Source organism: Corylus avellana, chromosome 4 (assembly GCF_965113065.1).
Source record: "Corylus avellana chromosome 4, dhCorAvel1.hap1.2, whole genome shotgun sequence".
Classification (NCBI taxonomy): domain Eukaryota; kingdom Viridiplantae; phylum Streptophyta; class Magnoliopsida; order Fagales; family Betulaceae; genus Corylus; species Corylus avellana.
This window is the reverse complement of record NC_142493.1, coordinates 2365944-2391677: the sequence shown is the minus strand read 5'-3', so window position 1 is coordinate 2391677 and position 25734 is coordinate 2365944. Positions and strand designations below refer to the sequence as shown.

General features: G+C 34.1%; 3 protein-coding genes across 3 annotated transcripts; 1 reads left to right on the top strand and 2 right to left on the bottom strand.

Moving 5' to 3' along the window:
- The first annotated feature begins 3343 nt into the window (after positions 1-3343).
- On the top strand, positions 3344-5029 carry RGE1 (basic helix-loop-helix (bHLH) DNA-binding superfamily protein). Its single transcript, XM_059592849.2, has 3 exons — positions 3344-3736; positions 4231-4701; positions 4813-5029. The coding sequence occupies exons 1-3, from the start codon at positions 3386-3388 to the stop codon at positions 4909-4911; spliced, it is 921 nt and encodes a 306-aa protein (XP_059448832.2). The 5' UTR covers positions 3344-3385; the 3' UTR covers positions 4912-5029.
- Positions 5030-8334: 3305 nt separating this feature from the next.
- LOC132178574 (U-box domain-containing protein 26) lies at positions 8335-10036 on the bottom strand. Its single transcript, XM_059591017.2, has one exon. It carries the CDS (start codon positions 9820-9822, stop codon positions 8548-8550), a length of 1275 nt encoding a protein of 424 aa, XP_059447000.1. The 5' UTR covers positions 9823-10036; the 3' UTR covers positions 8335-8547.
- A 9966-nt stretch (positions 10037-20002) lies between these two features.
- LOC132178700 (PI-PLC X domain-containing protein At5g67130) lies at positions 20003-24914 on the bottom strand. The gene is made up of 9 exons (XM_059591214.2): positions 24766-24914; positions 24577-24648; positions 24377-24499; positions 24147-24284; positions 22331-22429; positions 21948-22251; positions 21652-21875; positions 21489-21575; positions 20003-20688 (listed from the first exon to the last, which is right to left on the bottom strand). Exons 1-9 carry the CDS (start codon positions 24769-24771, stop codon positions 20527-20529), a joined length of 1215 nt encoding a protein of 404 aa, XP_059447197.2. The 5' UTR covers positions 24772-24914; the 3' UTR covers positions 20003-20526.
- Between the last annotated feature and the right edge of the window lie 820 nt (positions 24915-25734).

Genomic DNA, 25734 nt, shown 5'->3' with positions numbered 1-25734 from the left:
CAAGTTTTCTTTCAAACTGGATTAGAGGACTTGAATTGCATCGATGATTTTATAGTTACATGTTTGATGACTCATTGAATTTAGAAATTTCCTTTGTTTTAGATATTGTTTGTGATGGCTTCATATGTTTCCTTTAGACTTGTACTAGGTACTGACAGTTTATTATGAATCTACGATATGTCGGGTTTATTAAGATAAGATGAGATTTACTGCAAATGTATATTTCGAATAAAGTATGGATTAAATAATTAAATTTATCATTTTTTTAGTAATTTAAATGTTTGAGATAAAGTAATAACAGCATAGAATGACATCACAATAAGACTAATATTTTTGGAATTTTTTTCAAGTTTTGTTGATATAAATGCTGATTTTTACTTCCTTATCATACAATTAATATGTAATTGTCTATTTAATAGTATTACTAATAAAAAAAAATGAGAAAAGTTAGGGGTCAATAAATTTTTCATATTTAGTTCATATTTTTTTATAATCAAATTATTAACCATTGGATTTGTAGACTTATGTAGATCTTACATAAGTCAATGGTAGACTCCACAAATCTAATGGTTGATTGTAAAGGAATATGGGCCAAATATAGGAACTTATTGACCCGTAACATTTCTCTAAAAAAACTAGTTCTTTGAATCCAACAAGATCCACATGGCTTATGCAAGTTTATCATGCTTATAGCCCATATATTTCGTGGGTTTTAATTACAAAAGTAGTTATTTATGATGTAAAAGTAGTATTATAAACTTAATCTATGTGGCATTGAATCGAAAGATCCATTTTATTTTTTTAATTCAAAAATTTAAATTATTAAAAAAAAAAAGTGCGTTTACCATTAAGGGTGGTGGTTCAATGATTCAAGAAAATTCGTAAGTGGTCAGGTCATGTACTAGGGCGTAGATTTAAATCTCCGCAATGAAAAATTCTCACATATGCGTGATTAATATTAGCTGCATTGGATTTCTATTGATGCCTTAGTGGGACTAGGTGAAACTATGGTTTAGTCGGACTTGTGAGGGAGCGCTTACGGTTCCCACCGTCTAGACCCTTCTTGTGCGGCTCCCAGCGGGTAAGTGCTACTATGGTTATGTCAAGGTAGGCTAATCACAATTGGTCTCCTGGCCTACCTTTTTTTAAGAAAAAAAAAAGTGTGTTTGGAAAAGTGTTTTCTCATTTTTGTTTTGTTTGAATAGTAATAAAAATTAATTAATGTGATACAATATAAATATGAAAGGGGGGTTGAATTTTTTGTGAGTGAAAAATAAAAAAAGTTGTTTGGTAATATAAATAAATAAGTTTTGACTTTTTTTAGTTTATTTTTATTTTTATTTGGGAGAAATGGAAAAGGAGAAGGAGAGGACTTCACCAAACATAGCGTTACAAGTTTGGGTCTAAATAACAACTTATTCTAAAAGTTAAGCTAATAAGTGAATTTATTTATTTAATTAATATTTTAACAATCCTCTTGCGTGTGGGCTCAAAATCCCCTTCAACATGTAAGGCACAATATATGAAATATTTAACTAAAAATATGAGTAAATTGTGAAGTCAAGTTTCAAATCGAATTCCTAGACTTTGATATTATATTAAATTATTAATTATTTCAAAAGATTAAGCTACTAAAATTATTTAATTAATATTTTAAGTCAATATTTAACAAGTATATGCTAGAAATTATATTTTTATCCTACAATACTCTAATATGTCAATCCTAATAAACCCTTAGCTCAATTATTATTACAAAAAATAAAAAATAAAAAATCAATGGTTAATTGGAACTATCATGCGAGTATTGTTCAATAATTATCAGATAAAAATGTGGTATATAACATTACTGATATTTAAGTAAGTTGATAATTGATTTGATAGACTTTATAATTATTGTTTAAAAGATTGAAATCATAAATAGAGGTAATCTGGATACATTTTCTTACCTTATTGGAAAAGATGCTTATATCTTATATGCATTATATTTATGAGGTTGCCCTAAATTAATTAATTAGCCAGTAATTATTCTACACTAAGCTGCTTGCATGCATTAGGAGGTTGCTCTCTCTCTCTCTCTCTCTCTCTCTATATATATATATATATATATATTGGATTATAATATTGTTGAGTGCTTAAAAGGAAGAAGGGTGATAACAAACATCCTGACATTTAATGATTACCTATGACGAAACGCTCGCATCTTTTCCATAATTAAATATATAATTAATAATCATGTTGCTAAGGATGTAGTAATTAAAGAACATTTGTCTTTTTGCTTAATTTGTCAATCATAGGAAGGAAACACAAAGTTGAGATAATCCAACGGCTGAGCATATTTTGAGAAACTGACGCGTTTTCTGACAAGCAAAATTATTGAGTTCTTTGTAGGATTGGAATGCAAGTGTCAAGATGAGTTCAACTATAAGCTTCCTATTATAAAAAACATATAATAATAATAATAATAATAAAAACTATAAGCTAATTCCTAGGCTTCATTTGAGATGTAGTATTAATTTCAATTTTAGGATATACAACAAAGATTTTGAGTTTGAATGCCGACATTAACGTTCATTCTCAATTCATTAAATATTATACGTGTTTGACCTTATTCATTGAGTGGGACTTTAAACCCACATAAAAGTATTAAAATATTAATTAAATTATTAAATTTATTATTTGTCATTAACTTGAACCAGACAATACTTGAAAAAACCTATGCCAACAATGTTTTTCCTTGACAAAGTTTTAACTCAATCTATTAAATTAGCATCTATATCTTCTTAGAACCTATATAATAATTCTTACATGCATTTTTAATATAAACTGATATTTATATTTTAAACTTGTGATTTTCACATGCATTTAACCTCGCTATCCTCGCAGATATCTTTTTAATTAAGACAGTAATTTTAGAAACTTGTCAAGATTTTAAGTTTTTAGGAATTTTTTTATTCCAGATGATTTTATCTATCATTAAGCGCCGCAGTTTTAATCAGCTGCAGTCGCTAGTGCCTCTCTTTTCATATTGTACTTGTTCTTATAATCTCTTTTGATTGAATGAATGTTAAAATTTATTTATTTATTTATTATTTTATTTTTTATATAATTAGGCAAAGTGGGGCCATGACGGTTGTGGGACCCTCAAATACTTGGCTATCCGTTTTTTGTTTTGAAGCCCAGTAACGGCATTGGCTTATGATTGTATTTTGGGCTCTTTTGTGCTTTGCCGAATCATATCTCTCTCTCTCTCCCTCACACCTAAAACTCTGCCACCTTTTTTAAACGCCTCCTCATCACCCACTCTCCCTCCTTGCACCAATCTCTCTCTCTCTCTCTCTCTCTCTCTCTCTCTCTCTCTCTCTCTCGAGGTTTTTGTGGATTAGCCATGTCTGAAGAAGGAGGAGGAGGGTTGTGGGATAACCAGTCATGGGCTTTTTCGAATTCGGAGAATTCGGGTGGGAGTGAAGAGAAATCGGGGAAGAAGGTGCAAGGGTCTAGCTCGAATGGCCCGGCGGAGATGGGAGAAGAAGGGGCGGCGGCGGTGCCACAGCCGAGTAAGAAGCGGGGCCGAGGTGGTGCAAGCAAAAATGGGAAAGGGAAGGAAGAAGGAAAAGGAGGAGGTGGAGGTGGTGAATCTGATCATGAGATACATATATGGACTGAGAGAGAGAGGAGGAAGAAGATGAGGAACATGTTTGCTAATCTTCATGCTTTGCTTCCTCAACTTCCTGCTAAGGTAAAATTAAAAATTTTAAAAAAAAATGTAAATAATATTGCATTTGTTTTCTGCATGATCTCTTCGTAAAAAGAGATTCTCCTTTTTGATTTTAATTTTCCTTTTCAAATTAATACACAACAAGTTCTTAACTTTTTTACTTTCTTCCTATGTTGTCTTTTCCCCATTTAGACAAAGGAGAGAACCCTAAATGTCACTACCTATAGTCATCCATCAGTACCCTTTTGCTTATTTATTATTATTTTTCTTATAACACTCTTGGCATGTATTTTAACAAAGACAAAAATTTTCTCGAAATCAATCTAGATGAAATATCCTCCAACCTATTTAAAATAGTGTCAAGTGTATGTCTATAAACATTTAAAAGAAACATTAAATATCCAAAAATTGCTTCAATGTGTAATGTGTTGGTACATTTTATTCAAGGTTTAATGTGTAATTTGATGTAATTTTCTCTCCTAATTAAGTTACCATTTATTTGAAATTTTGCATAGGCTGACAAGTCCACCATCGTGGATGAAGCCATAAACTACATAAAAACCCTACAACACACTCTCCAGAAGCTACAAAGACAGAAGCTAGAGAGGCTCCAAGGTGGAGCAACTTTTGGATATGAGCTGCAGCCATCGCTCATTACCTCACAAAAGCTCTCATCATACAACTCGAGGGAGGCATTCTTAGCTGATCAAGGATCTTCAAATAACTTGTCAATTAATATTGCAGCAACAACCTCCTCAAATTCACTTTCACTCTTGCAATATCCTGCAATCTTTCAAACATGGACTTCTTCCAATGTTGTCCTCAACATTTGTGGTGATGAAGCACAGATTAGTGTCTGCTCTCCTAAAAGGCCTGGCCTCTTGACCACCATCTGCTATGTGTTGGAGAAGTATAAAATAGATGTGGTTTCTGCTCATATTATCTCAGATAATTGTAATCGGAGCATCTACATGATTCAAGCACATGTAAGTGCATGCATGTGTGGTGCATATTTTCTCTTGTTTTGCTCAAAGCGTACTTTCATTTTTGTGTTAATTGCTAATTAATTTCATTAAAATGCTTTGTGCTCTGAGCAGGTAAGTGGAGCTTCAGATCAGTTCCTAGAGGCAGCATTTCCTGTGGAAGAAATATACAAGCAAGCTGCAGGAGAGATAATGTTATGTGTCTCCCCTTGATCATCCATGGAAACCCAACACAGAAGATTTTCATTTGGTGGTGAGTGATTAATTTGCAGCAGCCAAACAGCCTTCATAGTTATATATAGCTAGAGCTCCAAACAAGCTGTATGCATTTCAAAATACATACAAGTGATCAATTTCTACAGTTCACTGTTCATATATATATATATATATATATATATCAAAATTTTGGTGTGTGAGATGCAAGACTTCAATCATCCGACCTCTCTTTCTCTCTAAGAATGAAGTGTTTTCTTCTTCTTTTACATGCTACTCCCAATAGAACGTAAATAATCATTTATGATGCAAAATCTATATTATTGTCCCAAAAAATAAAATGCAATAGTAAGAGAAATGCTAGGAGTCAATAAGTTCCTCATATTTTGCCTATATTCCCTTACAATCAACCATTAGATTTGTGGAATCCACCATTGACTTATGTAGGATCTACATAAGTCTACAAATCCAATGGTTAATTGTAAGAAAATATGAATCAAATACGAAAAACTTATTGACGCATAGCATTTCTCTAATATTAAAGATTGACTAGAATTTTTGTGCAAGTATATACTAGTATGTTTTTCCTTTTCTCCTCTTTCCTTTGCAGCTTACACATGAAAAAAAGAAGAAAAAATCAGGATAGATCCATCGTATATATATGAAAAATGTTGAAGAAGCCCAGCCCATGTAAAATGTCCAATTTGCCACGCCCAACCTAAGCGTTAAATGGGCAGGCTTAAAATTCAGGCCTACTCTGGCCTTTATGTACACCTTGTCCCTTCCCTGCCTACAATCCACAAAATTAAGAGAAGTATTAAAAAAAAACAGAAAGACAACCCATCTATGTATATATACTTTTCATAGTCAAACTTAGATTCAACAAATCTTAAATAACATGACACAATGTATACTAAAATAAAATCTTAACCATAAAATAAATCGTAGTTGAAATGGAGAGGATCTTGTTCTAGTCAATGTATGATATAACATTCAATGTATAAATTCTATAATATATTGTCACAGAAGCTGTCAACCTAAGGTGTCACCTTTTTGCTTTTCCTTCTCCAGCTTCTAAATTCCATTGTTTACCAACCTTCACCAACTAAATTAGGTGATGATTTTTCCTTCTTTTTCTTTACTTTTTACCCAAAAACCTAGCTAGAGCTTACTTTCATCGCACTTTACCCTAAATTACATTATGACTTTGAAAAGCGTTTGAAAAATTAACTAGTTTTCTACTCTATAATACTCAAAGAGTAATGTTAAAAATCACACTTTTATTTTATTATTATCTCATTTTGTTGATGTAGCAGTGCTAATAAGTCTTTTTTTTTATATAAATAAAATAAAAATTCAATGACTGGTTAACACTGAGGTTGTCAATTTTAAACATATATAACTTGTGAACCTAACACAAAATTAAAAGGTTCAAGTTAGAGTTAAAGTATATGGTCTTATACTCATGCCTTGACATAACCAACCCAAACCCAACACATAACATTTAAAGTTATAAATTAGCGAGTTAAGGTTAAAGAATTTGACTCGTTTAATTAAATGAGTCAGGTTAAAGTTGACATATATAATATACAATCCAAACCTGACCAGTGAACACGATTGTTGCTTCTAATTAACACTATCACTTCATCAAGGTGGGATAAAATGTGGTTTCTATTGTTAATCAACGCCAAATTCAAGAAAAAGTTAAAAGAGAGACATAGGTGTTGGGTCCCAAATGCTGGACATGATGGATTCCAAAAGACAAAACAAAGTTCTTGTGAGCAAGAGAGTAGGAACAAAGTTGGGTTGGACATGTGAGAGCAGTAGTGGCCATCACACAGAGCAAGAACAAGAAGCAGCCCATGTGCTTCTTCCATGGTTTGATTCCCCCAAACATGTGACTGTTATCCTCTGCATTTTGAAGCCACATATCCCTTTCCCTCTATTCTCAGTGAAGAAGAACCTTTCCCTTCGAACCCCACCTGTTTGACATAATGCCATAACATAATTCTGCTGTACACCCCCAGCATGCACGCGGGCCTTAGCTGTAGCTATCTTTGTCAGTCCAAGGTTCAACCCAACTTGCACCCTCCATTATTTACCTACATGCAATCTCCCACACACATCACTTTTGAAAAAAATTATTACAAAACATTCCCTCCCTAACTTCTTCCCACAACATACTCTTTTTCAATCCAACTTGCTCATCATTCCTTTCTATTTTGGCTTGCTTTAATCCTTCCACTACTAATAGTCGAGTTTTCCACCAAACTGGATTAGTTGCCAAGTCCAATGCAAGCGGTTGACATGTGATGTGATTGGCTGGACCACGCCACATTAGATTTGTAGAAAATCTAGAGGAAAAAAAAAAGATGGTGTAATGATAGGAGGAAGGCCAATTTAGAGCCCCCACAAGTAGAGCATCAAAGAGACGAGTCAAAGAGTCCTAACGTTCAAATCTGATTTCCAGGGACACCTTATCAAACAGCCATCAAACGTGTGACCTAAATAAGAGAATTCAAACTTAGGTTGCTCTTACTCTTTAGCTTAATCACTAAAAACGTACACTTCCCAATCTATCTCACATCAACATCACGTGTGTAGTAGTGCACATATACTTTCTCCAATTTTTCTTCAATTCCACCCAATAAGCAATAAAGATTCCAGAAAATCAAATCAAAGGACCAGCCATACACTACTCGCCATTACTATCTATACGTATCAAACAAAACAAATGGCCCCTACCCCCAAAAGAAAGGACCAGGCCTTTTATTTCTATATATATAGAAAATTTAGGTCATATTTTTATTTTATCTCATTTTACTAATGTGATACTATTATTCAATACTTAGTGAATAATGTTAAATGCCAAACTCTCATTCCACTAAACTTATAATTCTAAATGTTCCATTAGTCTTTAAATTTGGTTAACCCAATTGCTTATGGGTATAGCCACATTAGTATAGTGGAATAAAGTTATAATAATAATCAAGAAGTCCTAATGACAGATCCAACTTTCAATTTAGGGAAGGATTAAGGGCTAAATTTTTTTAGAAATTGACTAATTAACAAAAAAATATCTTTTTTTTTAAAAAAAAAAATTTGGGGGTACCAAGGCCACTCTCAGTCCCCCCATAAATCGTCTTTCTGCAAGTAAAAATGCTACAGTTTCTCGTAGTGCTCTCTTGATTCTATTGCTACAGGGATATTGTTTTCTAAAAATATGAGGAATTAGTGGGATAATTTTTTATTTTTTTTTTCTGTTTTTTAAAAAACAATATCTACATGAGATCAAGAAAACATCTGAAAAAGAATCGTAACATTTCTCGTAATCAAGAGCTATCCCATTACTATTTCACTAATCTAACTTGAATGAAAAGTTTGTTAACAAAAAAAAATTTAAAAGAGAAGAAATGAAGAAAATAAAGAACAGATCTATCTTTTCATTTGCATTTCAATAACTTTTTCAACAAAAATTCTTACATACACAGAATTACAATTCTCTATACACCAATCTAGAACCTCAATTTTCAAATTTCTTTTTTTTCCAATTCTTTTATACCAAAAATCAAAAATTGAGATTGGATTGAAGAATCATGATGAACATCATCAGCACCATCACCATGTCGTCAAGAATCAATAAGAAGGAATCACAACCTCGCTGCAAGCAAAATCGTCAGAGTTTCCGAAGGAATATTCGGGCCACGAATCCCGAAGAAGCTTCAGCAAAAGCTGGGCCTTTCTCTTGGCCCGGTCCGTACAGTCGCTCTGAACCAGCAAGAGCAGCTGAGTCAGCACGCCGGCGGCGACCGCGTCCCTCTGGCTCTGCTCCGACGCCGAGCAAAGCGATACCAGAGCTCCAGCGGCGTACTCCGTCGCGCGGTCCGAGATCTTCAGGATTATCTTCACGAGCAGAGGCACGGTGAGCGCGTGCGAAGCGAATGCCGAGCACCCCGCCGGAATCCGGCAGAGGAGCTCCACGGTGGCAAGCGCTCGCTCCGCGTCGCACTTCTCGAAATCAGCCAACCGGTCGATGAGCGTCTCCGGGGCTCCGGCCTGGACCGCCTTGTGCCTGGTCTGCTTCACCAGGCACAGAGCGAACAAGGCCTTCACGCCGGCTTTTAGCGCTCGCGGATACGAAGCGATCGGATTCTTCATAATCTCGATCACTCCTTCGAAGATTTCGTCCACATTACTAACCTGAGCTCGGAGCTCCGGCGACCGAGTTCCGGCCACGACTATTTCGATGAGCGCGGCCGCGTTAACTCTGACCTCAATCGAGGAATGGAACAGGAGGCGCGATAAGTAGGCGACCCGGTCCGGGTCCGAGGCCACCGACGCGCACTCCGTCTCGGCGAGCGGGAATATTACCAAAAGCGCGAGCGACTCGTGGTTCAACTCGGAACCGGACGACTCTGAGTCGTTACCGGTACGGGCACCGGAAAAGAATATATCGGTGAGGATTTGGCGCGCGTTGTGGGAGGCAATGACGGAGCGGTTCTTGTCGGAGTCGCGGGCGAATCCTCTGAGTCGACGCAGCGCGGAGAGGCGCGACTGAAGCGGGCTGGTATCGGCGGAGGCTTGGGTGAGCAGCGAGCGGACAAGACCCGGGTCGGCGGGTTGTTTGGGAGTGGGGATTCGCTCGACGCCGAAAGAGCGGTTGGCGACGCACCAATCCTGGATGAGGCGGCGGAGCGTGTGGTTCGGGATGAGCGTGAAGTCGGTGAGCGGGGCCCTGGTAACCGGGCACGTGGTGTTTCCGGTGGCTACCCAGGACTCGATGCTGGGCCGGTCGTAGGTCTGACCGGTGCTGACGGTCACCGGGTCTCGCATCAACTCGAGCGAGATCGGGCACCTGAAATGATAGGGTATCTGAACCCCCAAATCCAACGGCTCTAAACTCCCAGGCATTCTCTTTCTCTCTCTCTCTCTCTCTCTCTCACTCACGCTTCACTCACGCTTTGGGTGTGTTTGTTTGTTTGTTTGATTTCTTTGAAGTTGTTTGTGTGGAATACTAAAACGAGTAAGGCTAAATCTGAGCGCTCTCTGCAAATTCTCTTTTCAACTTTGATACGCTCTGCTTTCTCTTATACGAAATGGAGCAGAGCGAGGGACATACCCAACAGCTGGAGGGACTGACCCCTGCCCTTATCTGACTCTCTGCCCACACGTGTGGATCTGGTTCCGCTTAACCCTGGTTGGGTTAGTTGGTTGGTCAAACCAATTGTGCGACTTCCTCTGGGTCCCACCTCCTCATCCTCCTCCACCTCCTCCCTCCTCTACAATCCTACTCACTCCTGTTTACATCACGGTATTTATATGTGAAACTCTTTTGCTCTTTTTCCTTTCTTACTGTTTTTTCGACTTTGATTGCCCATCATTCATTGCGCGTGTGCGTGGCAGTATAGTAATTCTTACCAATTTTCTTATTTATATTGTCTAAATTACTCATTATCACACAGTAAATTAGTGCTTATTTCTTTGTAAAAAAAGCTTCGTAATCAATGATTTTTCTTTTGACTGTGTTTTCTGCCTTCCCTTTTTCGTGTATGGTTTTTCTTTGACTCTCCTTTTAATGAGTAGCTTAAAACAGATTATCTTTACACTGTTGCCATCAAATCTGCCCCCGTGATTCAACAGGAAAAAAGAAAAAAAGGAAATATGTTGAGCTTAATCGATAGAAAAGTGAGTTTCATTTTCGATTATATTGATATTCCAAAAACATGATCAATTATAGATTTGACAAAAAAGTTATAACATACACATACTGATTATCCTGAAAGTGTCTTTTTGTATATTATAAATTTCTAAAAAGTATGGACACTTTAAGAGATACGCATTAAAGTAACTTTGTAATTGGGAGACAAGGGCACAAGTGAAATAAAACTCCACATAATCTGGCAATGAAAAGGGAAAAGAAGAAAAATATGGGGTAGAATAGAGATATCATAAAATGAAAGGGACACCCAAATGCAAAGGTGCCAGTACGATATAATTAGGTTTCAATTGTCTGTTATTAGGTGGTGGGTGGTCAAAGGTCAAAGATGAACAGATTACGAAGGAATGTGCGGGTCCAGGTTGTCTCTCCACCTCTTTATTCTAGCAAAGTTGTTTCTGTGGATAACACTCACAGAGAGAGTGGTGTCTTCGATCAAGTGAGACCCACCTCTTACGTCACCATAATCTCCCCAATAAAAATATCTAGGACTAGGATAGACATTTCATTAATTTCCTAGTAATTATTTGTACAAATCAATTAATATAAAACTCAGAATGCCTAAATAAATTTTAGACTATATATTTATTTATTATTAGTAATTTAAATTTATAAATCTATTATTCACAATTAAAAGGATAAATAAATATAATAGTAGGTCGGGTGAGACGAGTAAGAGCAAGATTTAAGTTAAGGAAAAGTCATTGTCTATTGACTATTACCATAATATTGTAACAAGAAAATCCAACACATATAATTATGTTTTTAGTTGTTAAGTTATTGTCAATCAAATTTATATGTTTAATTAAAAAAAAAAAAAAATGTCATCTTTTTCATGATTCATATTTTGAAAAGCTATTAGATATAATTTTAATAATTTTTGTATTTTATCCTTTATATTGTTTAAAAAACCGATAGCCTTTTTTATTTGTACTTAAATTAAGAAAAATAATTTTAAACATTCATTAATGTTTCTTAAAGAATTAAATCCTTTGGATAAGGTTAATTAGAGTTTGTGTGGCACCTCTTACAAGAGAGGTCAAGGTTTGAGTCTCGAGAAAGGGTGTGATGGATTGGATTAAACGAGTTAAAATAACCACACACACACAAAAAAAGGAACATACTCATCCAATAATACGTTGCAAAGAGTGATAGAAATTTGTTAGGTGGAATGCCAACTCACATATAAAATAGGTGATATCCTATCCCATTCAATTATCTTGCCAAGAAACTCATTGGATGGGATTCTAGTCTAATCTCCAATCAAATTCAATAATTATAATTTGTCATTTTAATTGAGATTTATACTTTAGGTAACCTTTCAGGAAAAAGTGCAGAATAATTGCACTCCCTATATGTTATTAGGTTATTTTGAAACCATTTATAACAAAATTCAATCTCATTTAATAAAGAATCAATATTCATGCTAGCAATCAAACGCTAGCTCTAGCTAACTAACAATCAAACGAAAAAAGTGTGACACTCCTCCTTCACTCAACTCCTAGACCTCCCTAAGGAGATTCTACCAAGAAACATCTCCAACTAGTTTACTAACGATTTAATTACTTTGATCTCTTGAAATCCGACCATTGTAGTTTCCAATTCTGTTGGGCCAAACACAACTCCGCAATCATAATATTTATGAACGTCTTTATAATTCAATTCAATTATTATTATTATTATTTATAATATGGGACTAGTTTTTAAGGTGTCGGAGTGTACCTTTGTTTTCCTATGAGCCATAAAAGCATCTTTTTCATATGTCATGTCCCACCGTGGTACCAGCGTTGCTGTAATTAGCTTTGTGGGTTTGGAAACCGAAGGGGAAATCGGTGTGGGCAACCTTTTACTTGCCAGATAAAAAATGAGAGAGAGATTGAGGCGGCACAGGTAGTCAGAGAGGAACAGGCACTGAGGCAGGGGAGGCGGTGTCGTTTAGCGGCGCAAAACACACGCGTGGAGGGGACAGTGCGCCCCACGAGCCACGCCCCAGTGCGACCCTCCTGTCCCCGGTCAACCGGGCAAGCTTTGCCGGTACAGCCTACACTAGATTTTACTGCTTTCACATTCCCCCCAATGCACGTGCTGCTTCTCCCACCTCGCACGTGTTTCCACCTCTACGCCTTTTTTAATTTTTTTCTTAAAATTTTTTTGACCGCCTTGCTTTGACGCTAAACTGTGTCTGTGTCCGTGGTTGGTGCTCCAAGTACGGAATTCCAAGTCCCCCCTGGTTATGACATTATCCAATGGGTTGAGACTCGAGAGAATATCATAGACATTTGTGCTTTTTTATTTTTTTATTTTTTCATTATCTTGAACAAGCTGTTTATTTTTAATATTTAATATAAAAAGAGTAAATTATAAAGTTGGATATTACTCAATCTTGGTATTGTATATTATTATGTTATAATATGTAGATTGAATACTTGATGGATAGAAATTTATCTTAAATTTTGTTATAGAACAGATTGTTTGGGTGGTCTTTGATATAATGTAGTCAACCTAAAAGGGATAAACTTGGGATGAATTTGGGCTCATCTCGAACAATGTGTATGCACCTAAAATTTCTGGGCTCTTTTTGTTGGAATAATTCAATTATAAATATGTTTTTTCTCTGCGGCATGCATAAATCAAAGTATAAGAATGACATCTTCATTATTTTCATGACAAGCTTTTAATATTTGCTTGATAAATCTCATGTAAATACCTTAAAATATATAAGAAAATAATGTTATGTGTGTTTAGAGGAATTATTATTCTCAATTCTAATTTTTGCATATTGATTGAATGAAGTGTAGCCAACTTCACTTTTATATATATATATATATATATATATATATATATATATATATATGGTGAGAGTAACCAAACAAAACAAATGACTACATTAGTACATAGAAAATACTTTTGTCAACACTTTATACCACAATTTGTTTTATTTATAGCCAAAATACAAAAGCATTAACATTGTTTTTGGATTTCTTTCCAGTTCTTTGAGATGCTAGTGGTCTATTTGTATGTGGTTTTTGTTAACCCTAACCGGTTGGGCTTTAGACTCACTGCCTGTCAAGAAACCATTTTTCCCATTGTTCATTTTCATCTAAATCTCTACTGCTTGTTAGGAAGCCTGTTTAGATATTTGATAAGGGTATTCTTACCCCCAATAGTAATACCCATCATATTGTGCTGTGACTTTCATCGGCTACATCCGCATGTGACCTCCACTTTCACCTTCATAGAGGTGCTAGTGGTCTGTTTAGATTATACTATTTTGTCTAAGCTTATTTTAACTTCGTGTCTGTTATGTAACTCTTTTTATATTTTACAAATGTCGGTGTACTAAAAATATAAAAACAAATAATTCAAAACACTAATCATCCACAACTATTTTTTATCTTTACGTCGCATCATTAAAAAAAACATTCTCTATAAAACACTTTAACAAACGAGCCCCAAGTTTGTTTTCTATCTTTTATTTTTTTGTATATAAGGTTTTATTTTGGCAAATGGAATCTGTGCACTGTGCACAATTGGCATGTATTCTCCAAGTTTTTTATTTTTTATTTTTTGTAAATGAGTGTAATATATTGGTTGATTTCTGAGTTATTTATTTATTTATTTAATAAAAAAGCTGCCAAAAAAAGAAAGAAAGATGCTTTTGAGGTAGAAAGGTTTGAACTGAGGAAGGTTCTTGGGTCTCTTCATGAAGCTGACATTCGTGTACAAACTTTGCGTACCAAGTTCCCCAACTTACCCACCAAAAACTCCCTTTTTCTCCTTTCTGTTAGCATCGCATTGATTCTCGAATTGTAAATTCCCCAACCCACTTGTCCATTTTAATAATTATAATAAATAAAAATTATTGGAGATTTTGTGGATAGTGATGCCCAATAAACTATGAAAAAGGAAGAGTTTCATTGATTTTCAATAAACACCTTTGAGAAAAAGTGAAATGATTTTCCTTGTAAGCAACTTTAATACATAGTCAACCGATTCTATAATCCAAAGTAATTTAGGATTTAAATCCCACTAATACCCTTGTCCAATTGTATTGTAATAGGGCAGAGATATATGAGTGCAATGTATTTAGACTCTTGCTAAGTTGCTATGGTTAGGCAAGTGTCTGAGCAACTCGAACCCTACCGGCTCGAATCTCTATTCAATAATTTATGCTTTTTTAAAAAAAATATATATATGTTTGATTCTAAACGGTACACTTATTATATAAAAATATTATAGGTGTATGGAAAAGTGATTTATTTATTTATTTTTACTTTTTTTATTTGAAATTTTTTCTGTTATGATATAAAGTTAAGAAGTGTTTTTAGTAAGGTCTATATATATATATATATATATTGGTGAAATTCATTTAAGAAATTGTTTGGTAAACTTTTTGAAAGTGTAGTTTGTCATAAAAGAGAACAAATACTAAATATGCAACACCACTTTATTTTTCAAGTGTGGAAATTAACTTTCTTATTAATAACAAACATAGCCTTAAAAATTTCTTAAAAAGTGGTCTTTCACTTTATATTAGAGATAAATATAGCCTTTAATGAACCTTTTGAAATAAATGAGAAAGTTAGAAAAAAATAAAATGAAGAGATATGTGATTCTACTAATTTAGAAAGTGAATATATATTTCGAAAAGTAATACTAGAAACCACATTTTTATCTTACTATTATCTCACCTAACTGACGGCAATAATAATTTAACCTTTGTTAAAACAAAACAAAAATTAAAAAATCAAATGTGATTTATAGTATTACTATATTCTAAATGTTTTGAAGAGAAAAACAAAAACTTATTTAAAAACGAAAGAGTTAAATATAGGATAATATGATTTAAAAAAAAAAAAAAAAAAAAAATCCTTTGTAACTTGGAATCACTTTCAAAAAGGCATGTTAATGAGGTGGACATCATATATTCCATTTTCATCTGTCTGCAAATTGACAATCAAGAGAGAAAAATAATTCTATAATCTAAGGAGTCTTGTCACGTTTATTTGTTTTAAAATTTTATTTAAAAAATAGAAAGCATGCGCCGATATTCTTTTACATAGATTCGAGCAATCTATGATTTTATAGTGATAGATTGGACTAAAGCAATGAAACTTGCATTTGATTCGATATTTATTCATAGAAAAAGTAAATAAATTGAAAGAGACTAGTTGGATTAAAATTTTGGAGCACCTTTTCAATGGGAGTAATTTAAGTTTATAAGATAACTGATAATATAACATGATATTAGAACAGAAATCTTAAGTTTTAGTTCTGACTTGGTCACTCCATAACGTAAGGGTCCACCAAGAATCCAATAACGGCCTAATAATAGTTAAGAAAAAAAATAAAAAGCTTGTTTATAATATTGAAACCATTAGACTTTACAATTTAGTTTCTATTTTAATTAAATATTTTACGAGTTATGTCTTATTGTTAAATAAAAGTTTGAATTCACAGGCGAGAGGGTCTAGTGAGAATCCAACGATGACCTCAAACGTCGAGCTCAAAACCTATTAACACAAAATCCTATGAAAATAATTATATTGAGAGCATTCTAGATGATTAGTGGATGAGATTGTTCACTTGTTTATTCTCTAAGTTGTGTTCTCAAGCTTTAAAACCCACTTTTAGGGGAAGTAAAATAATAATAATAATATTATTTCCTTCCCATTTAAATATTTACCAAGGCACCCATTAGAGTGTAAAGGGGCAAAACATAGTTGGCCTTGTGATTTGGCCTAAAGATTTGTATCTATGTGGTCCTATTAGACAAATAATTGCAACCACTTTTCCACGTGAGTGGTCCAAATATCCTCCACGTGTCAATTCTTATTGTGATGCTGACGTGGTCCAAAACCAACGTCCACTTCGACAACTACCTTTCTATTGTGTTGTAGCTCTCCACGTGGCCTTTTGTTCCACCCCAAAGGTCAATGCTAAAAATAAAATACATGGAAAAGTGTAGATGATGGTAAATATTGGTTCAAATTTCAACCAAATATAAAGTAACTTTATACTAATTATTAATGATATATATATTATATTTTTAATTGATAAGTATTTCACGATGCTAATGTAACAATTTCAATAAATCTGATTAATTCCTTTTTGTTTTTTACAAAAAAATATATACATATATTAATTCTGGCTCTTTTAGCATTACTCTTTGATATGAAATCATTTTCAAGCCTCTCTTATCCTTAATCAAATTATAATCTTTTATATTCTTCAAGCTTTGTGGTAAGAATTAAAGGTTGCATTAACAATAGATTCTTTATATTTCAATCTAAAATAGCTAACCAAAAGCTATATTTTTTTTATTAACTAAACCAATTATTTATTTTTTCTCTATATAATTTAAATATTATTTGTTTTATTTCATTTTTCAAACATATACTTGCACTAATAAGAGAGAAAGAGAAAGAACCAAGGGAAAATTGAGTAAAGAAAGAGAGAGAGAGAGCAGTAGAGAGAAAATTATACAAAAATAATAATAATAATTGTGCATTTATCTACAGTGCTTCCTTACAATTGGGTAATTAAGCACAATAGATGAAATGCAAAATGTATTTAATTTAGAGAACCAGATGAAAATGTTTTTCAAGGGTTTGATTAGTCATTTTATATGGAAATCGAAAATTGCGTAAGTCATTGGAGATGTGATAAGAACAAAAACAATCATAACAATATGTGTAGGAATGGAACTAAGATTTCGTATTTGAGGAGGCGGACAAAGTATGAAAGAGGGACGGGGGAGGGGGTTGTCAAACCTTATTTTGATAGGAGCAAAACCTAATTTTTAGGCCCATATATATATATATATAAAAAGATCAAACTCATAAAAGAAAGAGAAGAAAATATATCTTTTTTTTTTTTTTATTTGCTGCTAAATTATGGATAATGGGGTATCTATGTATATATATAGTCTTGTGCATTTGATTGGATGTTCCCCAAGGAAGAGGCTAGTGGTGATGGCAATTATACAATGTGGGTTGCTTTCAAACTTGGTGAGTGATACCCAAAATCTCATAAGTCATATCTTACAAAGATATGTGCATTCAAAGTGAGTGGGAATTGCATACACCAATCACGGAGGAAATTGGTGCCCTTCGTGTGATGCTCTTTTTTGCAACTATAAATTAATACTTGCCATTTGACAATGACTTTACTCATGTGCCACTTCTACAATGCTTTAATGCACTAATGATGGTACACATGTTTTAACATGGAATCTTCCAAATCTAGCATAAATTAACTCTAGTTAAAAAGGAAAAGAAAAAAAATTTAAGGGCAAGTGGGCAATACCCAATTAGTCCAATGGAATAAGAGCGAAGTACTTATTATAATTTATACTTTTTAAGAGTGTTGTTAGAGGTGTCACAAGGGCAAACTGATGTAGTTGTTTACCTGGTACTTACTAATTATTATGTCAGCTACTAAACAATTAAATTTACCTGTTACTAAATTTTTTAGTTCATGTTGTGCCATGTGGCATTCATGTGTTTCTAAAGAGATTGTAATAAAAACTGTAGTACTCAAAGCATTTTCCTACTTTTATGAGTTTAGTATTTTCTTTACAATTACGTGCTTATGGTTTGCCTATAAAACCCATGTATCTCTTGTTAAAAGAAGAGGAATGCCCATAATTTACTGTGAAAACAAATACTAATAAAGTGATACAATCATAAAGTAGAACTTATCTTTTTAAATCAGTTTGCAAGGAAGGGTGCTCAAGAGCTAATATACACATAGTCAAGGCACTGCCATGTGAGACACTTATGATCGTAACATATTACCACGCTTTCGAATACGACGTCTACATCAGTCCACTCTATTCCATAAGTCACTCTTTTCGTAACTCGAACTCGTGATGTGGTGCTTAGATTTAATATAAAATGATACAAGCCTCAGATAAAATTCACCTTTAAAAACCAGCTTAAAAAAAAAAAGAAAAAGAAAAAAAGAAAGGTGCCCAAAAACTTATAAAAATATGATTAACAATGGATTTGTTTCTTCAGAATTCAATTAGGTACATAATAGTTCACAAAAAAGAGGTGCTCTTCTTTTGGTATAAATGAATCTTAGACATTGCATTGTTTATTACAAGTTCAAATACACTTTTTCTTGTAGGATTCCCCCTATAAACCTACAAACCATATATTCCATTTCTTTATGCATGAGTAAATTTAAATAGATGAGCTTAATGTTTTTGATCAGAGTGCCTGATCAGAAGGTTTTAGCCCAAACTTACTGCATGTTAATGTAAATTATCATTGAACTGCAAAACATTAAGAAATTAACTTGTCTTGAGCCGTGCACACATATTCTTGTTTAAGCACAAGTGCCCTTGATTTACGCCTAAGTATCTCCAAGAGTGCACTTCACTTGACCCCAACACAAAGATTGAAGATTTCTTTATTTCTATAGGTTTACAAGGAAACAAGCAACAAGAAGTGGGCTCCCCAACAACAAAACCCAGAAAAAAAAAATGATAAAAATCTAAAATACGAGCTATCTTGAGAGACGGTTGTAGATACAGATCACGGGAGAGCCTGTTTGCTACTGCGGCAGCTATGAGGCGACTTGGAGGCTGCAACATTGAAGATTGTTAGAGCTGGGGAGGATTGACTTTGTGGGTTTGGGCCTAACAGGAGATAAGGAAATTATCACTCCTAATATACTACAAATTGGCCTAAATGCAAAGCTTCACAAGCAATTTGTAATGTCAGCAACATTTGGGCCATTGGTGTTTGGGGCAACCTGAGGGCTGAGCTTTATGCATTGAGGAGGGTTGACACATTTAGCAGTTAATTTATTGGGTAACGTCCGCTTAACCTCCTCAAACTATCACTCAAATGATAATCTACTTCCTAAACTATTAATTACGACAATTTACCTCCAAAACTACCAAAATAATGACAATGTACCCCCTAATGCTAATAAAATGACGAAATTACCCATATATAATTTTTAATAAGACAAAAATACCCTTAAAATTTTGAAAAAAAAAATGTAATATTTTTGTTTTTATTTTAGTAAGGGTAATTTCATCATTTTGTTAAAATTTGGGGTACATTGTCATTGTTTTGGTAGTTTTGGGGGTAGATTACTATTGGGGTGGTAGTTTGAGGGGGTTAAGTGGACTTTGTCCTAATTTATTTCTTATTTTAATAATAAATCTAACTATTTAATAAATATTTTAATTCTTTCACTCACTTGAGGACAATGGGTGGATTATTTTAATTAAAATGAAAAATAAAACGTCAAGGTTCTAACTTAAGACCACGATTTTAATACCATATTAAATTATTACTTACTTCAAAAGTTCAACATGATAAAAATAGTAAATCTAATTATTTCATTCATATTTTAATAGCCCACCCAACCCATGGGACTTACATGTAGGAACTACCGTGGGTTGGGGCTTTCTCCTGATAATTTTTCCCAATTACTGATGGGCCTGGTTGTCGATGCACCCAAAGGCCCATCATGAGTCACCTGGAGTCCAACGGCCCACGACCTAACTAGCTGCCGAATGCCCGTGATGGAATCACATGATACCCCCATCCTAAATAGAAGCGATTTCCTAATTTGAATTTGAATTTGAAGGACACATCCCCCCATTTCAATGCAGAAAAGCAAACACAAAAGAGAACTTCAAAATGACAAGAGAAAAGGCCAACAAAACCCTTGGTTTACAACCACCACAGTTGAAGTGGTCTCCTTGACAGCCACCAATCTGACAAAGCTGTACTAACAAAAGTATGCTAAATCTTCTTTTTTCTCAGTAATTCATCACATGAGCACCATTCAACACTATTCCAGATGGGTTAACTTTTTGGTTAGATTCCTTCTCTTTTTCATGTCATTAACGCAGAAAGACAGCAAATTTATATTCACAATGACAAGAGAAGGGCTACAAAAGCTGTTCCCAACAGCCACTGCAATTGAGCTGGTTTGCTATTTAAATAACCAGAGCCAAAGTCATGTGCCACTGTTCCTGGTGCAGGGGCAGCAGCAGCCTGTGGAATGTCACATACTCCAAAAGTCATATTTCCCTGCATCCAATAATGAGATCACAAAATAAGTTAATTTTGAAATCTGTCATGGCCTCTTTTTGAGTATTAATGTCCTTTATAGGTTTCGGATTGGCTGCAATTTGGTCGGCACATAATGAGAGAGCGTACGATTGGATTCACCTAGGGGTGTCAATCAGGTCTAGTTTCTCGGTTTTTGACCAAAATCGGGGTACCCTAGTTTCGAGAACAAGCTTATAAACCGCGCTATGCGTGAGATTTTTTATTATAATTTAATTTAAAAAATTTAAACATATCATTTTTCATTATAAGTTAAAAAGACGTATAAAATTATATCTCACATCTTTAAATAAATAAATAAAAAATTAAATCTTTGTTCCTATAAGTATATATGATTTAAAATGAATAGTATAAAGAAAAAAAAAAGTAGCAAGAATAATACATAGATTATAATATAGTTAACGCAATTAATGACACTAATTAATGACCAGTTTTTTCTTTATGACATCATTTTTTTTTTTTTTTGAGAATCCTAAACGTATTAATATACATATTAAATTAATTTGATTTATATTATTTGTTTCTTTATTTAATTCGAACATTAATAATACTTTAATTTATTGAATAATTTATGTATGAAAAACTCTTGAAATATAATTAACACAATTAATGAACTGGTTTTTTCTTAAAAAAACCGGTTTAACATTTAAAAAATATGGGTTCACGCCACATGCCGTAGTTTTAAAGCACTTCTGAGAGGGATTTCGGGTTATATATATATATATATATGGTGAAGGAGAATTGAGACCAAAGTGGCAAACCTTGCAATAGGCAATATTTCCACATCCACAAACTAACTGACCATTTGCCACATCTGCAGCCTCTGGGGCACCCCCACCATCACTCCTCTGAAATGTTCATACACAAATGAATTATACACCATTTGCTTTTAACTATATTAGATTTTGAACACACATATCATACCTTGTAAAAATCAACAGCAATGAAGTTAGGCCACCGTTTTCCTGCTGCTTTATAGCAGGTGTTCACCATGTCAAGCAATGGAGCTGAATTATCCTTGCAAGATTGAGTTACATCTGGGACATCTCGAAAATAGTTCACCAGGACAAGAGACCTTGAAGTTGTGTTCATGGAAGATGATTCTGCTCGGTTCGGACACAACCCGGCTTTCATCCCGCCATTCCCATCTGCAAGTGAAAACCCCATCATAATTAGCTGAGAGTGGAGGAGGAGATAGAAGAAGATGTAAAAGGACTTACATTGGTTTTCTACCACATATCTCCACTCATAGGCAATCCCTTCAGAAGCCTCCTTAGCTGATTTTGAAGTGAAAACCACCAAACGCTGATTTTTCTGGACCATATTATCTAGTGTTGGCCAATTTCCACCATTTTTTGGCATTGCAGAAACAGGAAACCAGTATTTCCTCAGGCCAGCAGCGTCAAACACCTTGCTCAGGCCCTTTGGCGATGTAACATAGTCTTCAATGAAAATGGTGATGATCTCAGATGGGTTTGCCTCGAGAAAAATTTGGATCTCTTTGAGAACATTAATGGCAGGTTGCTGGTGATCGAATCAGGTGTCAGATAAACGTGTTTAAGAAGATTACAAGCAACATTAATGGAAATTCATGCACACTTACAAAAGCTGTATAGTTGTAGCACTGGCCACCAAAGGAGTGACATAACCAGATGTCATTGTTGAAGTCATACAGATCAAGCATTAACCCTCTAATACCATTCTGCAGGAGAAAACAACTTCAAACATAAAATACTAGTCAAATTCAACAAAGAAAAATAATATTTATACTTCTCATTTCTGTAAACTATTTTTCGCCGCTCTCCCACACTCTTTGGTAGGCAATTGTTAGAAGGTCCTTGTGGGTATTACATGCCCGAACAAGTCTCGAATTGTCTGAACACCTATTCGGGCAGGTGAGCCTCACAAAGACGCTCTTACAAATGCCTGCCCAAATTGCAAACATTATAGATAGAAAATTACATTAGATCTCATTTCCCCTCCGAAAGCCTTCTATTCTCATTCTTTCGCAGCTTATCAGATTATATGAAAACATAAGAAATATTTACATATAAGCCGAACACCACACAAACATCTAAAAATAGCCGTTTTTTCAAACAAACCGAGCCCAACTTATAATATTCTTGGTTAAAAAATAATGGAAATCTCAATGCATGTCTAATCTTTTAATCCCTTCACTTCAAATAATTAACCACAATTCCTCTTTATTCTTTGAAACATCATTATTTGGTCCAATGTAGTTGCGCAGAAAGTACACAATGGCGGTGAGCAAAATGATTCCCCCACCAAAGGAGTGACACAACCTCAATTTTCTTTTCTCCACTAGGTTGTTGTTTTATTTATTTATTTGTTCTTTTCTTTTATTATTATTTTTTTCTCAATTGGCAACTTTTTTTTTTTTTTTTTTTTTTTTTTTTATAAGACTAACTTATTTATTCGCTAGTAGATGTGGTCTATCATTATTTTTTGTTGTTGTTGAAGTGATAGTTTTATTTATAAACTAAGCATATTAGGTATACTTTGGAAATAAAAAAGTTATCATTTCGCCTAACCAACTCTTATTATAAGCGACATGGACAAAGACAAAAACCAATTAGGTGACAAAGACCAAATTTAAACATATTGTATGGTATTAGAACACCAATATTTAACATTCTTGACGGGTCGACTATTTACGGACTGAGAACTTTATCAATCTGTCAATTCAGACAATAAATGTGAGAGAGTATTTATAAAACCTACCTACCTTAGTAAGTGAGCGGATTGCTTGAATATGTAGGCCCCATACAATACAAAAGAATCCAAATTCACAGCCTTATTTATAACATAGTAAGATTTTTAAGGTCATGTGAGAGGGACTCCCTTGTCTGAACAATGACTACGACCATGCAGAAGGACCACTTGTTCAGAAGAGCTCTGTTCTAGCAGGGCCCCCTCTGTGAGCCTCATAATTTTTCTTTGACCCTTTTTCTTTGTACAGAGCATTGTAGGGAATCCCTGTTCTACAGTAACTGCCATTTGTAGAGCTGTTTTTTTCCTTTTTTTTTTTTTTTTTTTTGAAAAAAAAAAAAAAAAAACAATAATGGAAATTATGCCTTGCCCTTTCACATGGGTACAACTGATAAAGGAATCAGGGGAAATTATTAAGGTCATATGATATCACACCTAATCACACCTCAAAAAACTATCTTTTTTTCTCAAATGAACTGAAAAAAGTCACCCATTTCACAAAGGGGGACCTTTTGATCTATCAACCATACCTAAAGCTTTGCTTTTTCGGCAAGTAAAAATTGACCTAACAAAATGGCAGAGAAAGCAACTGCCCACCGCCCAATTGTTTAAAGTTCAATTTTCTTTTTCCCTTTTTTCTCCTAAATTTTCCCAGGAATGTAAAAGAGAAAGAGAAAGAAAGAACATACGTTGAGCTGACTGGTAATGGAGTCCTGCTGGTTCGTCGGAGAAAGAATCACAGCGCCGGTAGCTGACTTCTCTCCAAGCCTCGCGAACGCGTTGTGGGTTGTCAGCCACGAGTACCGATTGAACGGCAACCCCTTCACCTATTCATAAAAAAAAGTTCACTTTTCAAACTCCAAAAAACAGAGCAAAACAGAGAACCGAAAGGAGAAATGGTGGGGGTGTAAGAATTCACCTTCGAATATGGACTGATAGGTTGGATTCGAGTACATCTCGGCCGTACGTTTCTGTTTGCTATACACGTCTCGCAGTGCAACCCTGAATCACAGTTACTGTCTGCTACACATGTTTGTCCTTCCTGTTAAAACAAAAAGAAAAAGAAATGAGAAAAATGATACCCAGTTTCTTCATCTCTCAGGAATATATATATATTACCTTCAGAGCAGTCGAGCAGCTTATGATACCAAGAACAATTAAAGAGAAGAGCACTGCAGAGAAAATTAATTTCTGCAATAGAATACAGAGTTAGACATGCTCTGTTTATATATATATATAAAAAAAAAAGGCATGAAACAGAGCAGATAAGATGAAGATCAGAAGAAGAAGAAGAAGAAGAATACGTACCTTCATTGCTTTGGCTTTATGCTTGATGAGAGAGAGAAATGGGGAACTTCGATCTCTCTCTATATATGATGGGGAGGGGGAGGGAGCTGGGAAGGGGAGGGAAGGAAGGAAGAAAGACGTATCTGCTATGGAGTTCGTGAAGTGAAAAGATTGCGTGCAGTTATTTTGTTTTTTTTTTCTCATATTAGGCTTTAATATCATAAATTAAATATTTAAATCACATAAATTTTAATCTAAAATCAACAAAATGGATAAGAAGTGTGCATGAAGATTTACATTTCAATACAAATTGAGTCTGTTTGTTATAATTATCTTCCTTGATCTTCTTTCTTTTATTGTTTGTGCTTTAAATAAAAAAAATTAAAAAGCAACTCAAAATATATTGAGTACAAAACTTTCTTTTCACATTGGATGCAAAAAAATTATTCAATTCAGTACAGTTAAAAACTAATTTTTTCTATAATGTGACCGTTTCAACCAACCATTTGATTAATTTTTTTTTTTTTTTTTTTTTTTTGTAAAAAAAAAAGTTAGTTGAGACTGTCACATTAATATTTCCCAACCTCTCTTCGACTAGCGTGACTCCAATAATTTGTTTGTTTTTGTTTTTCCGGTTACATACTCTAAGAATAAATATTAGTTTAATAATAATAATAGATGGAATTAGAAATAAAAATTTTATTTATGTAAAGAAAGATAAATGATGATCTAGCATATAATTAGGGCCTGTTTGGGAGTACGATTTCAATAAGTGCAATTTTAAAAATTGCGTTTTTAAAATTGTTACTTTTTAAAATCACATACGCGTTAGATAAAACATGTTAAGAAATACTTTTTATTTTTTTATTTTTTTATCAATTGAGTGTTTGGATAACATTAGCATATAATTGCGGTTTCATGGCAAAATAGGTAAATATTGCCCCAAATATTGTTTTAAGGGAATTCGTGATTTTGGTTTAAATTCGCACT

Bases quoted from the DNA above. Each gene is read 5' to 3' on its own strand.
- LOC132178574 (XM_059591017.2), bottom strand. From the start codon at position 9,822: ATGCCTGGGAGTTTAGAGCCGTTGGATTTGGGGGTTCAGATACCCTAT.
- RGE1 (XM_059592849.2), top strand. From the start codon at position 3,386: ATGTCTGAAGAAGGAGGAGGAGGGTTGTGGGATAACCAGTCATGGGCT. The intron at 3,737-4,230 runs GTAAAATTAAAA...AATTTTGCATAG, and splicing joins TTCCTCAACTTCCTGCTAAG to GCTGACAAGTCCACCATCGT. The intron at 4,702-4,812 runs GTAAGTGCATGC...TGCTCTGAGCAG, and splicing joins TCTACATGATTCAAGCACAT to GTAAGTGGAGCTTCAGATCA.
- LOC132178700 (XM_059591214.2), bottom strand. The intron at 21,576-21,651 runs GTATGATATGTG...TGAACATTTCAG, and splicing joins TTGCTGTTGATTTTTACAAG to AGGAGTGATGGTGGGGGTGC. The intron at 20,689-21,488 runs GTTTGCCACTTT...TATTGGATGCAG, and splicing joins GAAATATTGCCTATTGCAAG to GGAAATATGACTTTTGGAGT.